General features: G+C 44.7%; 1 protein-coding gene across 1 annotated transcript in view; it reads left to right on the top strand.

Moving 5' to 3' along the window:
- LOC126176405 (serine/threonine-protein kinase 33-like) overlaps positions 1 to 14,812 on the top strand; it is a 73,901-nt gene that overhangs the window by 35,007 nt on the left and 24,082 nt on the right. The window contains exon 3 of the mRNA XM_049923563.1: positions 11,756 to 11,926. Within this exon, the coding sequence (XP_049779520.1) occupies positions 11,756 to 11,926 (171 nt within the window). The remainder of the gene's footprint in view (positions 1 to 11,755; positions 11,927 to 14,812) is intronic.

Here is a 14,812-nt window from a genome sequence, read left to right as displayed (position 1 = left end):
CCTGAGTGGCAGTGCCATCGGTTCTAAATCGTCCCTGATGCAGTGGTTGCCACTCAGTTTACCTTCAATATGTAGGACGCATTGTGTGCTGTATTCAATGGCACTCCAAACCATCACACTTGGCTTTTGTCCGCTATGTCATCCAACAATGCAGTCTGCCTTATTGTGCTCAAACATAGTACCATCTAACACTTACATGGCCATCATTTCAGGACACACTGATGTAGTAATCGTGCGAAAACATTAAGTTTTACCACTGAGCTTGCCAGTGACGGCATTCACAGTTTCATTGTAGTCTCAGCCGTTATTTGTTTCTGGCCAGTGGAAGCCAACGCAATGGCATGTATGCCACCATTCTATCTCTCAGCAGATTGCGTCGAAACATCGACGCAGACATGTCCATATCCTCTGCATTGCTTCAACGTCGACCCAACTCTGGGAATGATGCTATTGCCACGCGGGATTAGCCGTGCGGTGTTAGGCGCTGCAGTCATGGACTGTGCGACTGGTCCCGGTGGAGGTTCGAGTCCTCCCTCGGGCATGGGTGTGTGTGTGTTTGTCCTTAGGATAATTTAGGTTCAGTAGTGTGTAAGCTTAGGGACTGATGACCTTAGCAGTTAAGTCCCATAAGATTTCACACATTTAAAAAAAAATGATGCTATTCTGGCAAAAAAAAAGGGACTAAACATCTGAGGTCATCAGTCCCCTAGAACTTAGAATTACTTAAACCTAACTAACCTAAGAACATCACACACATCCATGTCCGAGGCAGGATTCGAACCTGCGACCGTAGTGGTCGCGCGGTTCCAGACTGAGGCGCCTGGAACCGCTGGGTCACAACGGCCGGCGCTATTCTGTCATTTATGGCCAAATGGACAAGGTGATGGTCATACAGTGCTGTGGCACTCTGTATGGTCCAGTACTTGCACATCGCTATGTACAGCCCTCTTCTCTCCATTAGTCCCACAGACACGTTTAAGTCATAGCAGAGTGCCCAGAATGAACCACACTGGCAAGGTACAGCAGACTCACGCACAATGTTACTGGACAAGCACACGATATACTGTAGTGAAGGCACTTGACACTACAGCTACCACCTGATGTACGCAATTCCGATCACATATATGAAAGAACCTGATGAATGCAAGCTATGCTATGCAGCTTTTAGTTATTGAGCATACTGGCTGTTGTCTATATCCATATACACTCCTGGAAATGGAAAAAAGAACACATTGACACCGGTGTGTCAGACGCACCATACTTGCTCCGGACACTGCGAGAGGGCTGTACAAGCAATGATCACACGCACGGCACAGCGGACACACCAGGAACCGCGGTGTTGGCCGTCGAATGGCGCTAGCTGCGCAGCATTTGTGCACCGCCGCCGTCAGTGTCAGCCAGTTTGCCGTGGCATACGGAGCTCCATCGCAGTCTTTAACACTGGTAGCATGCCGCGACAGCGTGGACGTGAACCGTATGTGCAGTTGACGGACTTTGAGCGAGGGCGTATAGTGGGCATGCGGGAGGCCGGGTGGACGTACCGCCGAATTGCTCAACACGTGGGGCGTGAGGTCTCCACAGTACATCGATGTTGTCGCCAGTGGTCGGCGGAAGGTGCACGTGCCCGTCGACCTGGGACCGGACCGCAGCGACGCACGGATGCACGCCAAGACCGTAGGATCCTACGCAGTGCCGTAGGGGACCGCACCGCCACTTCCCAGCAAATTAGGGACACTGTTGCTCCTGGGGTATCGGCGAGGACCATTCGCAACCGTCTCCATGAAGCTGGGCTACGGTCCCGCACACCGTTAGGCCGTCTTCCGCTCACGCCCCAACATCGTGCAGCCCGCCTCCAGCGGTGTCGCGACAGGCGTGAATGGAGGGACGAATGGAGACGTGTCGTCTTCAGCGATGAGAGTTGCTTCTGCCTTGGTGCCAATGATGGTCGTATGCGTGTTTGGCGCCGTGCAGGTGAGCGCCACAATCAGGACTGCATACGACCGAGGCACACAGGGCCAACACCCAGCATCATGGTGTGGGGAGCGATCTCCTACACTGGCCGTACACCACTGGTGATCGTCGAGGGGACACTGAATAGTGCACGGTACATCCAAACCATCATCGAACCCATCGTTCTACCATTCCTAGACCGGCAAGGGAACTTGCTGTTCCAACAGGACAATGCACGTCCGCATGTATCCTGTGCCACCCAACGTGCTCTAGAAGGTGTAAGTCAACTACCCTGGCCAGCAAGATCTCCGGATCTGTCCCCCATTGAGCATGTTTGGGACTGGATGAAGCGTCGTCTCACGCGGTCTGCACGTCCAGCACGAACGCTGGTCCAACTGAGGCGCCAGGTGGAAATGGCATGGCAAGCCGTTCCACAGGACTACATCCAGCATCTCTACGATCGTCTCCATGGGAGAATAGCAGCCTGCATTGCTGCGAAAGGTGGATATACACTGTACTAGTGCCGACATTGTGCATGCTCTGTTGCCTGTGTCTATGTGCCTGTGGTTCTGTCAGTGTGATCATGTGATGTATCTGACCCCAGCAATGTGTCAATAAAGTTTCCCCTTCCTGGGACAATGAATTCACGGTGTTCTTATTTCAATTTCCAGGAGTGTATGTGTGGGTCCTATAGAAGCGTTTGATGGATTCGACACACAGCATTTCGGAGCATTTGGCAAGAAGAAAGGTCTTGTTAAACAATATGAAAATTCGTTCATAAATTAACTTCTATGTTTCTCGTGCTGAAAGACGTCTGCTTTTAGTCATATTTTGTTTTAAATCGTGTTTCACACGTATGATACAGTCTGTGACTCAGCTGCACGACTCTTCTTTTCATATCCTTCCCATAGAACAGTGGCTACTTTGGCTTATCCTGAAATTTCATTTTCATTAACCTACCTGCTTATTTGGTCTATTTCTGGTTGTACTGGGTTTTCAAAGAACTTTAAAACCTATTTTCAGCAGCAACTAGGTATTTCTAGAGGAATCCATCCTATGATTTTCTGATATGTTATTACTCTAATAAACGATTTAATTGCTGTTTTGACACACACAAACAACACGATTATCCAAGTTATGAATTGCGTCATATAAGCCAAAGATCTTGCTGCAGTGGTAACAACTATTCGTGTCAAATCACTGAAGTTAAGCACTGTCAGGCTTGGGTAGCACTTGGATAGGTCAGCGTCTGGGTCTGCCAAGTGCCTATTGGCAAGTGGGTTGCACTCAGCCCTTGTGACGCCAATCGAGGAGCTACTTAATTGAGAAGTAACTACACCTTTCTCAAAAACTGACAATGGCCGGGAGAGCGGTGTGCTGATCACATGCCGTTCTGTATCCGCATCCCATGAGGCATAGGGGATGAGGATGACACGGTGACCGGTCTGTTGCGATCGTCAGTCCAAAGACTGGTTTGATGCAGCTCTCCATGCTAATCTATCCTGTGCAAGTCACTTCACCTCCGAATAACTACTGCAACTTACATCTTTCTTAATCTGTTTACAGTTTTTACTCCCCGCAATACCCTCTAGTACTAAACTGGGGATTCATAAATGTCTCAGAATATGTGCTATCAATTGAACCTGTGGTGTGCGTACTGTAAGACCTTCAGTGCACACACCATCAGATTATTTCACTTGTCGCTCCAACGAAGTAGGCGAGTGTCAGCAATATGGCTCGTGGTCTTATCGTGACGTGTTTATCTTCTGCCGTTAGGTCAGACGATAGAGATGCCACTTGCACGCTTAGAGTAGCAGATTGATGGTGACCAACTTTAAACAGAACTTGATTAATTTTCACACACATTTATTAAAATAATAAAAAATATAGACATTACGTAACTTAGTTCTGGATGCTGTTTACAATTGACAATCTGAAGTTCCTTTGGAATTGGTACTTTAATCTTATTCTCACATATCTCTGATACTTGACAAAGTGTCTATTCATTTATCTTCATGGCTATGTACAGGAATATGATAATCTTATTAGACGCAGGCTGAAACTTGACTATAGACTGGTACAGACAAATGCAAACTAATGCAGATTGACTAATCGGAGGTCAGTATACTCGTTATAATACCTCGCGCGTTCAGGTATCACTGTGCGAGTGTGATCCGTGAGGAGAAAATGTTCTACGTTAACAGCAACCTCATTGGCTGCGTTACATATTAATACGCAGATCGGCGGAAGCAGAATTTGGTCCGTCTCTAAGACAGCGCCATCTCGTAGTTCAGAGACGGACGAGCGCTGCGCCTGCGCTGTTGTGCTGAGCGGGGCGCGCTCTAATGGGAAAGTTGTGTATGCGCTGACTACGCGGAACTATGTACACAACAGAACCCTTCTTCTTACAGATTGTGTCACAAATTTGGATTTCTCCTCAACTCTTTTCAGTACCATATCATTAGCTACGAGATCTACCAGTCTAATCTTCAGCATTCTTCTGTAGCACTACATTTCGAAAGCTTCTATTCTCTTCTTATCTAAACTGTTTATCGTCCATGTTTCCCTTCCATACATGGCTACAAATACTTTCAGAAAAGTATTGAATTTCTTAGTTCTGGTATAAGGCACTTACAACAACACAAAAACTATGATGACTACAACTGACACTTGCAACTTACTGAGGACATTGCACAGTGCCGTTAGTGGTCATACACACTAAGGCGACAAAGTCATGGGACAGTGATATGCACGTATACAGATGGCGGTATCATCGTATACACGAGGGATAAAAGGGCAGTTCATTCGCTGAGCTGTCATTTGTACTCAGGTTATTGATGTGTAAACGTTTATGATGTGATATGGCCGCAAGACGGTAATTAATAGACATTGAACATGGAGAGCAGTTGGAGCTAGATGCTTGGGATACTCCTTTTCGTAAATCGTTAGGGAATTCAATATTCTGACATCCACAGTGCGAAGAGTGTGCCGCGAATCCAATTTCAGACATTATCTCTCACCATGGAGAACGTTGAGGCCGATGCCATTCACTTAACGACCGAGAGTAACGGCATTTGCATAGAGTTGTCAGTGACAACAGACAAGCAAAACTGCGTGAAATAACCACAGAAATCAACATGGGACGTACGAAAAACATATCCTTTGGGATTGTGCGCGAAATTAGGCGTTAATGGGCTATGGCAGCAGACGACCGAAGCGAGTGTTGTTGCTAACAGCACAGTATCGCCTGCAGCGACTCTCCCTGCGCTCATGACCATATCGGTTGGTCCCCAGACGACTGGAAAACCATGACCTGGCCAAATGAGTCACGATTTCAGTTGATAAAAGCAGATGGTAGGATTCGAGTGTGGCCATAACCCAAGTTGTCAACAAGGCACTGTGCAAGCTGGAGGATTCTCTATAATGGTGTTGGCTATGTTTACAAGGACTGGACTGGGTCCTCTGGTCCAGCGGTATCGACCATTGTCTGGAAATGGTTATGTTTGGCTGCTTGCTCCTAAACAAAGATGGAATTTTTATGGCTACAATAAACCATATCAACGTGCCACAGTTCATCGTGATTCGTTTCGAGAACGTCCTGGACAGTTCGAGCGAATGACTTGGCCACCCAAACCACCCGACAGGACTCCCATCAAACATTTACGAGACGTAATCAACAGGAAATTTCACCCACAAAATCCAACACTGGAAATACTTTCGCAGCTATGGACGGCTATAGAGGCAGCACGGCTCAATATTTCTGTAGGGAACTTCCAACTTCTTGTTGAGTCTATGCCACGTCGAGTTGCACTATGCCAGGAAAAGGAACTCGGATGCAGTATTAGGAGGTATCCCATGACTTTTGTCTTCTCAGTGTGTGTCAGTGTAACCTGCAGGCTTGGCGAGCAGCTCCATTTATGTTCAAGCGTGCATTTTTTACAGTATTTCCATGCTTCTGTCCAACCCCTGTATGTACACCTGGGACCTCCTCCCAAACTCCTCGATTGATTACAACAAAATTTGGCACAGAAACAGCAAACTTCATGACTATCAGAAATGTTGGGTTTATAATCTCCTAGCTCCAGCAGGAGCGCAGATACGGGCAACAACGTGTCCTTCAGCATCTACAACATAAACTGCCCTGCACGACAGGTGTGTTGTATGGGTATAGTATCAACCTGCTTTTTAGGGCAGCTTCCACATCTACATCTACATTTATATCTGTATCTACATGACTATTCTCCATTTCACAAATAAATGCCTGGCAGAGGATTGATCAAAACATATTCAAGCTATTTCTCTACCGTTGCACTATCAACAGCACACAGGAAAAATGATCACTTAAATCTTTTCGTATAAGCTCTGGTTTATTTTATTTTATTACAGTGATCTTATGCAAGCAGGCACTATCAAAATATGTCCACATTCATAGGAGAAAGTTTATGATTGAAATTATGTGAAACAGCTTCTTTCCATAGTGAAAAATGCCTTCGTTTTAATGACTACCAAGCCAAAACTTGTATCATGTCCGTGATATTCTCACTGGTATTTCGTGATAATACTAAACAAGCTGCTCTTGTATGAACGTTTTTGATGTGTTCCATCAATCTTACTTTATGTGGATCCCACACCGTGAAAGAGGACGGACAAGCATTGTGTAGGCAGCTTCGTTGATAGTTCTGCTGCATCTTCTCAGTGTGCTGGCAAAAATCACAGCCTTTGGTTTGTTTTCCCCACAGCATTATCTATGTTATCGTTCCTACTTAAGTTATTCGTAATTGTAACCCGCAAGTATTTAATTTAATTTATAGTCATTAAATTCGTGTGATTTGTCGTGTAACCGTTTTTATTATTCATGTGGATTACTTCATACTTTTCATTATTTGGATTCAATTGCCATTTCTCGCACCATAATGATAACATGTCTAAATCATTTTGCAGTTGATTTTGAACATCTGATGAGTTTATGAGGCGGCAAATTACAGTGTCGTCTGAAAAAAATCTAAGAGGGCTGCTAAGATTGTCTCCTAAATCGCTTATGTACATAAGGAAAGCAGATTTCCTATAACACCTCGTTGAGGAACGCCAGATATCACTTCTGTTTGACCCGACCACTTCCCATCACGTGCTATGAACAGCAACCTATCTGAGAGGAAATCGTGGATCCAGTCGCACAATTGAGATGATACTCCGTAAGCACGCGAGGAATGGTGTCGCAAGCATTCTGGAAATCTAAAAATATTGAATCAATCTGACATTTCCCGTCATATCACTCATTACTTAATGTCAATAAAGAGCTAGTTGTGTTTCAAAGTAAAGACATTTTTTTGAATCTATGCTGATTTTTTGTCAAAAAATCGTAGCTTTTGAGGTAAGTCAAATTGTTCGAACAAAGAATATGTTCCAAGTGTTACTGCAAATCGATATGCATATGTAATATAGCAGATTACCTCTGTTACCTTTTCCGAGTATTGGTGTGACCTGTGCAACTTTTCAGCTTTTAGGTACATATCTTTCGTCGAGCAATCACTATTATATAATTGGTAAGCATGGATCTATCGTGTCAACCTACTGTGAAAGGAATCTAACTGGTGTACAGTCTGAACTGGTGGACTTGTTTCTTGCTTTTACTATGTCATTTAGGTTACTCCGCTGTGTCTTTCCACTCGTATACTTCACATAAACCAGAATCTCTTCGGGTTTTCTACTACATTCCGAGACAGAGTGACTTGTTGAAGGTACTAAAAGCTTCTCACATTGTAATTCACGCTAAATTATGAACTTAAGCAAAACATCTGAAATATTACAGATTTTGCGTTCTTCGAAATATGACGTTCCTTCAGAGGCAAGAAACGGTATTCCAGCTCCAGATGTTGACACGCCCTGTACGACAGGCTTGTTGTATTAGAGCAGTATTGTTCTGCCTTATCTACCTGCTCTGAAGAGCAGCCTACATGTTAGGCACAAAAAGCTTTGAAACCCCTGACATATTGTGTCCTGCACAATAGATGTTTTATATGTCGCTGGGCAAAGCTGGCAGATGGTTGAGATGGATGGAAGAGGTGATGGACAGAGAGATGGATCAGGAGGAAGAGAAGGGATAGATGGGGCAGACAGAAAGAGAGACAGGAAGAGAGGGGGAAGAAAGGGTGGATAGAGAGAGAGATGGGAACATGAGGAGATGAATAGGGAGAAGGAGGAGGACACAGGGAGAGGGTGCAGGATGACTAGATGGACAAAAAGTGGGGGTAGAGGAGATGGACAGAGAGCTTGGGACGAAAAGATGATCTGAGAAGGGGGCAAGGAGGAGATGGGCAAAGACAGAGGCAAGGAAGAGGTGGGCAGAGAGGGGGAGAAGGAGAAGACAGGCAGAGGGGGGGGGGGTATGGAGGAGACAGAGAGAGTGGATGAGGAAATTGATAGGAGGAGGTGGGGGCAGAGAGGGAAAGGCAGGCAAGAGCAGGTGGACTAAGAGAGGAGAAGAAGGATACTGAGAGCAGAGTGAGGAGGATCAAAGAGAGATCAGAGATCAGGTGGACAGAATGAGGGAAGGGAGGAAGGTGGAGGAAGAAGGTGGACAGGGAGAGGAGAAGGAGATGGGAAAAGAGATGGTAGAGTATGAGATGGTCAGATAGTGGGGTAAAGAGGAGATTGACAGGGAAGGTGGAAGGAGGAGATAGACAGAGAGGAATGGGGAGCGTGTGGACAAAGGGAGCAGAGGAGATGGACAGGAAAGATGAGAGAGGATGTGATACATCGGCAGTGGAGACAGGAGGTGATAGGTGGGGAGAGAGAGAGCTGTGAGAGATGGAAAGAGAGATGGGTGTTGGAGGAGATGGACAGAGTGGGGGAAAGGAGGCGATTGACAGGGAGAGAGGAAGGAGGAATAGGTGGTTTGAGAGGGGAGAAGGAGATGGACAGATAGAGGGTGGAGGAATAGATGGGCAGACAGGTGTGAGGAGGGGACAGACAGAGAAGGAGGAAGAGGAAATGTGTGCAGTACATGTGTGAAATGCTTAAGCAAAGTTGTGGGGAGATGTATGTATCTGAGATATCCTCCCAAAACCCTGGACCTTCTCTTCCTCCTCTCTCTGTCCATCTCCTCCTCCCCCACACACAATCGACTTGTAGTGAACTTTCGTGATTATGGAATAGCGCCTCAGTTACGTGACTGGATTTGAGATTTCCTGTCAGAGAGGTCACAATTCGTAGTAACTGACGGAAAGTTGTACAGTAAAACAGAAATGATTTCTGGCATTCCCCAAGGTAGTATTATAGGCCCTTTGCTGTTCCTTATCTATATAAACGAACTGGGAGACAATCTGAGCAGCCATATTAGGTTGTCTGCAGATGTCCCTGTTGTTTATCGACAAGTACAATCACCAGAAGCTCAAACCAATCGCAAAACGATTTATGGTGCGAAAATTGGCACTTGGACCTAAATAACGAGAAAGGTGAGGTCATTCACATGAGTGGTAAAAGAAATTCAGTTACATGATAGATCAATCAAATCCAAAGGATGTAAATTCAACTAAATACCTAGGAATTAGAATTACAAACAACTTAAATTGGAAAGAACACATATAAAATGTTGTGGGGAAGGCTAACCAAAGACTGCGTTTTATTGGTAGGACACTTAGAAAATGTAACAGATCTACTAAAAATACTGCCTACACTACACGTGTCTGTCATCTTTTAGAATATTGCTGCGCAGTGTGGGATCCTTACCAGAGAGGATTGACGGAGTAGATCGAAAAAGTTCATGGAAGGGTAGTACGTTTTCTATTATCGTGAAATAGGGGAGAGAGTGTCGAAAAAGTACAGGATTTGGGATGGACAAATTTAAAACAAAGGTGTTTTTCATTGCAGCAGAATCTTCTCACGAAATTTCAATCACCAACTTTCTTCTCCAAATGCGAAAATATTTTGTTGATGCCTACCTACATAGCGAGAAACGATCACCATGATAAAATAAGGGAAATCAGAGCTCGCATAGAAAAAATATAAGAGTTCGTTTTATCTGTGCGCTTTATGTGATTGGAATAATACAGAACAGTGAAGGCGGTTCAATGAACCCTCTGCCACACACTTAAATATGATCTGCATAGTATCCATTTGGATGTAGATGTAGAATCTGCAAACTTCATGAGCACAATGGGGTTCATATACTTATAGCTCCTGTGGGAATAGAGAAAGGGGAAAATAGTGTTTTTTCAGACTCTGTCATATAGGCAGCCCTACACAACAGGCGTTGTATGTGGGAGTTACATTGGTTTGCCTTATCAGCCTGACAGAAAGATTTGGGCAAGAAATATTTTTCCAGCTCCCAACATGTATGCTGCCCTGTACAATGGGGGTGTTGTTTTGGAATAGTATTAGCCTGTCTTACTGACCTGGTTTGCAGTGCAGCCTACACATCAGGTGCAAAAAACGCTTATGAAGCCCATGACATACAGGCTGCCCCACCCAACAGGCAATTTGTGGGTGTTCCGTCAGCCTGCTTCATCGAGCTATTTTCGCTGAGGCTGCATGTGCGGATGAAAGAGGGTATGGACAGAAAGAGAGCAGGAGTATATGGATATAGAGAAGGGTGGCAGGAGGGGATGGACAGAGAGTTGGGGAAGGAGGGATGTATAGGTAGAGGGGGGGAAGGAGAGGAGGAACAGAGAGGGGAGGCTGGATGAGATGGATAGGGAGACAGGAAGGACAGGAAGGAGGAGATGAATAGAGACATGGGGTCAGAAGACATGGATAGGGAGAGTGGAAGGAGGAAATTGATAGGAAGAGGGGGCAGGAAGAGATGGATAGGTTGATTGAGATAGGGAGAGATGGATAGAGAGATGGGGACAGAGGGACTGGACGAGAGAAAGGCAGGAAACTGAAATGGGCATAGAGAGAGAGGAGGAGATGAACAGTGGGACATGGAGGAAGATGTGGTTAGAAAAAGGTGGCAGAGGAGGTGGAGAGACAGAGAGAGTTGGGAGAAGGAGATGGACAGAAAGAGGTTGGAGGATGAAAGGGACAGAAAGATGGGGATGAAGGAGGTGGACACAGAGAGGGCAGAGGAGGTGATGTGTGCAATATATGCGTATGTGTTCAATGCGAATGGGAGTGATGCTGCAGGGAGGAGGCTTGTATATGTCTGTATGTGTGTGTGTGTGTGTGTGTGTGTGTGTGTGTGTGTGCATGCGTGTGTGTGTGTGTGTGTGTGTGTGTGTGTGTGTGTAACGTGATGTGATTCATAACCTGTACAATCGTGGAATACTCTGTAGTATCAGGTAGGTATACTTCCTATCTTAGGAAAGCCATTGGCTTGACTTACTTATGCATTTCAACGAACAACCATGCACTGCGTTGTCCACTTTTGCAATGGATGCACTGTCCCAGGAATGAATGGAAATAGCTCTGATCACCCAGTTCAGACAAATATTTTTGGAGTTTTCTCATGGTTGTAAGGCAAATGTCATAACTGGAGATATCCTTCCAAATATTCCCAAATGCGATCTGTTCAGCTCCCAATTAATCTGGTATTTGGCAAAACAGAAGTGTGGCTAGAATGGCCAGCCTCTTTAACAACCCACGCTGCTCTGTTCTTTGGGACAGAGAATGAAACATATTTTTAAAATTTGCTGTATATTTCCGTATATGTCATAACGACTGTTGGTAAAGATACTCAGTTTAATAAGTTTCCTTCACCTATTTTAATTATGTTTATTTGGGCTCTAAATGCTAACTTTAAAACCATTTCTGTATTTATATTGCAAATTTTCCTTCGAGGTTTATCTGTGCACATGGAAATGCGCAGGTATCGTGCACAGGGACCTGAAGCTGGAGAATATCCTGCTGACAACGAACCCGGACGACCCGGAGGACAAACTCTACATCAAGGTGACCGACTTCGGGCAGAGCGTCGTCCGCAGTGGAGTCGCCTACGACCAGATGCTGCACGAGCGCTGCGGCACCATGGCCTACATGGGCAAGTACACCCCCCTGCCTCCCTCTACACTGTACAGATTATCAGAACAAATACCACTTACAGATGACGAAGCAACTCATGTGGACGCAGACGCTTAGGAACACATGATGTCTTCCTACTTAAGTAATTAGTTTTATCGAATGGGACTCATCAAACTAACTGCTCTTATCAAAAACAGATAGTGGCATAAGAGTGCCAAGAATCAAAAACAGGAGACTATATTTACTATTTCAATTCCAATTGCAATTAATACCATCCTGTGCTGTTGCAGAGGATCTTTCAGCTTTTGTGTTAGTATGTCAAAATCTTTTTCGGCATACTAACCCAAAAGTTGAAAGATCCCCTGTCACAGTTCAGGAATGGTTTTAATTGCAATTTACAGGACGGCAACACTGTTTAACGAAAGGAACCTGAAATGTGTAGTCTGAAGAGAAACATGATACATTTCTCGAAGTTCAGTTGACGATCACTGACGCTTTCTTTATAAACAAAATCATATCTTCCATAACCGTCAACGCATAAAATGTAATGCAGCTGTAATTTCCATTAACAGAGATCCCCAAGCTGTATATGACTGAACCACAAAAATAGGATTTATGACGAACTCTGTTAAATTACGGCAGCTCATCGTATCCCATTTGTTCATATTTACGTAAACCCGTTAATCTACATCTACATCTACATCTACATCCATACTCCGCAAGCCACCCGACGGTGCGTGGCGGAGGGTACCTTGAGTACCTCTATCGGTTCTCCCTTCTATTCCAGTCTCGGATTGTTCGTGGAAAGAAGGATTGTCGATATGCCTCTGTGTGGGCTCTAATCTCTCTGATTTTATCCTCATGGTCTCTTCGCGAGATATACGTAGGCGGGAGCAATATACTGCTTGACTCTTCGGTGAATATATGTTCTCGAAACTTTAACAAAAGCCCGTACCGAGCTACTGAGCGTCTCTCCTGCAGAGTCTTCCACTGGAGTTTATCTATCATCTCCGTAACGCTTTCGCGATTACTAAATGATCCTGTAATGAAGCGCGCTGCTCTCCGTTGGATCTTCTCTATATCTTCTATCAACCCTATCTGGTACGGATCCCACACTGCTGAGCAGTATTCAAGCAGTGGGCGAACAAGCGTACTGTAACCTACTTCCTTTGTTTTCGGATTGCATTTCCTTGGGATTCTTCTAATGAACCTCAGTCTGGCATCTGCTTTACCGACGATCAACTTTATATGACCATTCCATTTTAAATCACTCCTAATGCGTACTCCCAGATAATTTATGGTATTAACTGCTTCCAGTTGCAGACCTGCTATTTTGTAGCTAAATGATAAAGGATCTATCTTTCTGTGTATTCGCAGTACATTACACTTGTCTACATTGAGATTCAATTGCCATGCCCTGCACCATGCGTCAATTCGCTTCAGATCCTCCTGCCTTTCAGTACAATTTTCCATTGTTACAACCTCTCGGTACACCACAACATCATCTGCATTTTCAATAATACTGAAATGTTCTTCTGGCCGGCAACTGTGGCCGAGCGGTTCTAGGCACCTCAGTCCGGAACCGCGCTGCCGCTACGGTCGCAGGTTCGCTTCTTGCCTCGGGCATGGGTGTGTGTGATGTCCTTAGGTTAGTTAGGTTTAAGTATTTCTAAGTTCTAGGGTACTGATGACCTCAGATGTCAAGTCCCATAGTGCTTAGAGCCATTTGAACCATTTTTGTTCTTCTGTTTCCTAGCTGTGTATCTTGGTATAACACTGGATGAGAGCTAAAACTAGAATATAAGTGTTGCACCTATGTGCACGAGGATGGACGTGTCATTTGATGCCCTGGCTTCAGCTGATCTGAAGGAAGAAGCGATTACTGGATGGTATGTTTTGCATTATCAGCTCGTCAGCAAATACAACGCCAAATATCTGTCATAGTGTGTAGCGTTGCTACATCAGAAACACAGATAAACTTATGATTATAGCATTCTAAACATATTGTCTGGAAGTAATCGCTGTTGGGGTAAGAACCACGTACCTATAAGAGGAGTGGGGGTGGGATTGAAAAAGCAGTGTAGCTCACGACACGTAGATACCCATAATTTCTTCATTAAGTATATGAGAATGAGAGCACTTGGAGACTTGCAACTAACCTTACACATCATTTCAAACCTTTCAGAAACTTTTTCTCGAGCTAAGCTTATCGCTTACTGTATATTCGCTTTTCACTCAGTAAAACTGCCGCATGAAGCACGACGTTTTAGTTTATTGCTTCTTTAATACTAACTGCATTCGCGGCACATTTCGCAGTCCTTATTTACGTATCCCATTGAATGTACTAGAAACATTGCACCATTTTACACCACTTGGTTCAGGAGATATGACGCCATAAACAATGAGATGCGTGAAAAACTACTGCATCATTCAGGACGTTTAAATTTATTAGTTCGTTCCTACTAACTCTATTCGTAACACTTTTCGCAGACAGCATCCGCTGCTGAATGTATCTACAAAAATATATTTCGTTGTACCACACACAGTTCAGGAAATTTAAAATTTGTGGTAAGGTCTTATGGGATCAAACTGCTAAGGTCATCCGTCCCTAAGCTTCCGCACTACTTAATGTGACTTAGACTAACTTACGCTAAGGAGTACACACACACCCTTGCCCGAGGGAGTACTCGAACCTCCGACTGGGGGAGCCGCCCCGACCGAGTCAAGACGCCCCAGACCGCGCGGTGTAGCTGCGCGGCACATAGTTCAGGAGGGCGTAATACGTCTAAAAAACTGCCGCATCAAGGATGATGTTTTAAGTTATTACTTCTTTACTACTAACTCTATTCGCAACACACTTCGTTGTCAGTAGCCACATATAACACTGGATGCACATGTACTATAT

The sequence above is a fragment of the Schistocerca cancellata genome, chromosome 3 (genome assembly GCF_023864275.1).
Source record: "Schistocerca cancellata isolate TAMUIC-IGC-003103 chromosome 3, iqSchCanc2.1, whole genome shotgun sequence".
NCBI lineage: Eukaryota > Metazoa > Arthropoda > Insecta > Orthoptera > Acrididae > Schistocerca > Schistocerca cancellata.
Note: the sequence above shows the minus strand (reverse complement) of the source record. Positions and strands in the feature narration are given on the sequence as shown.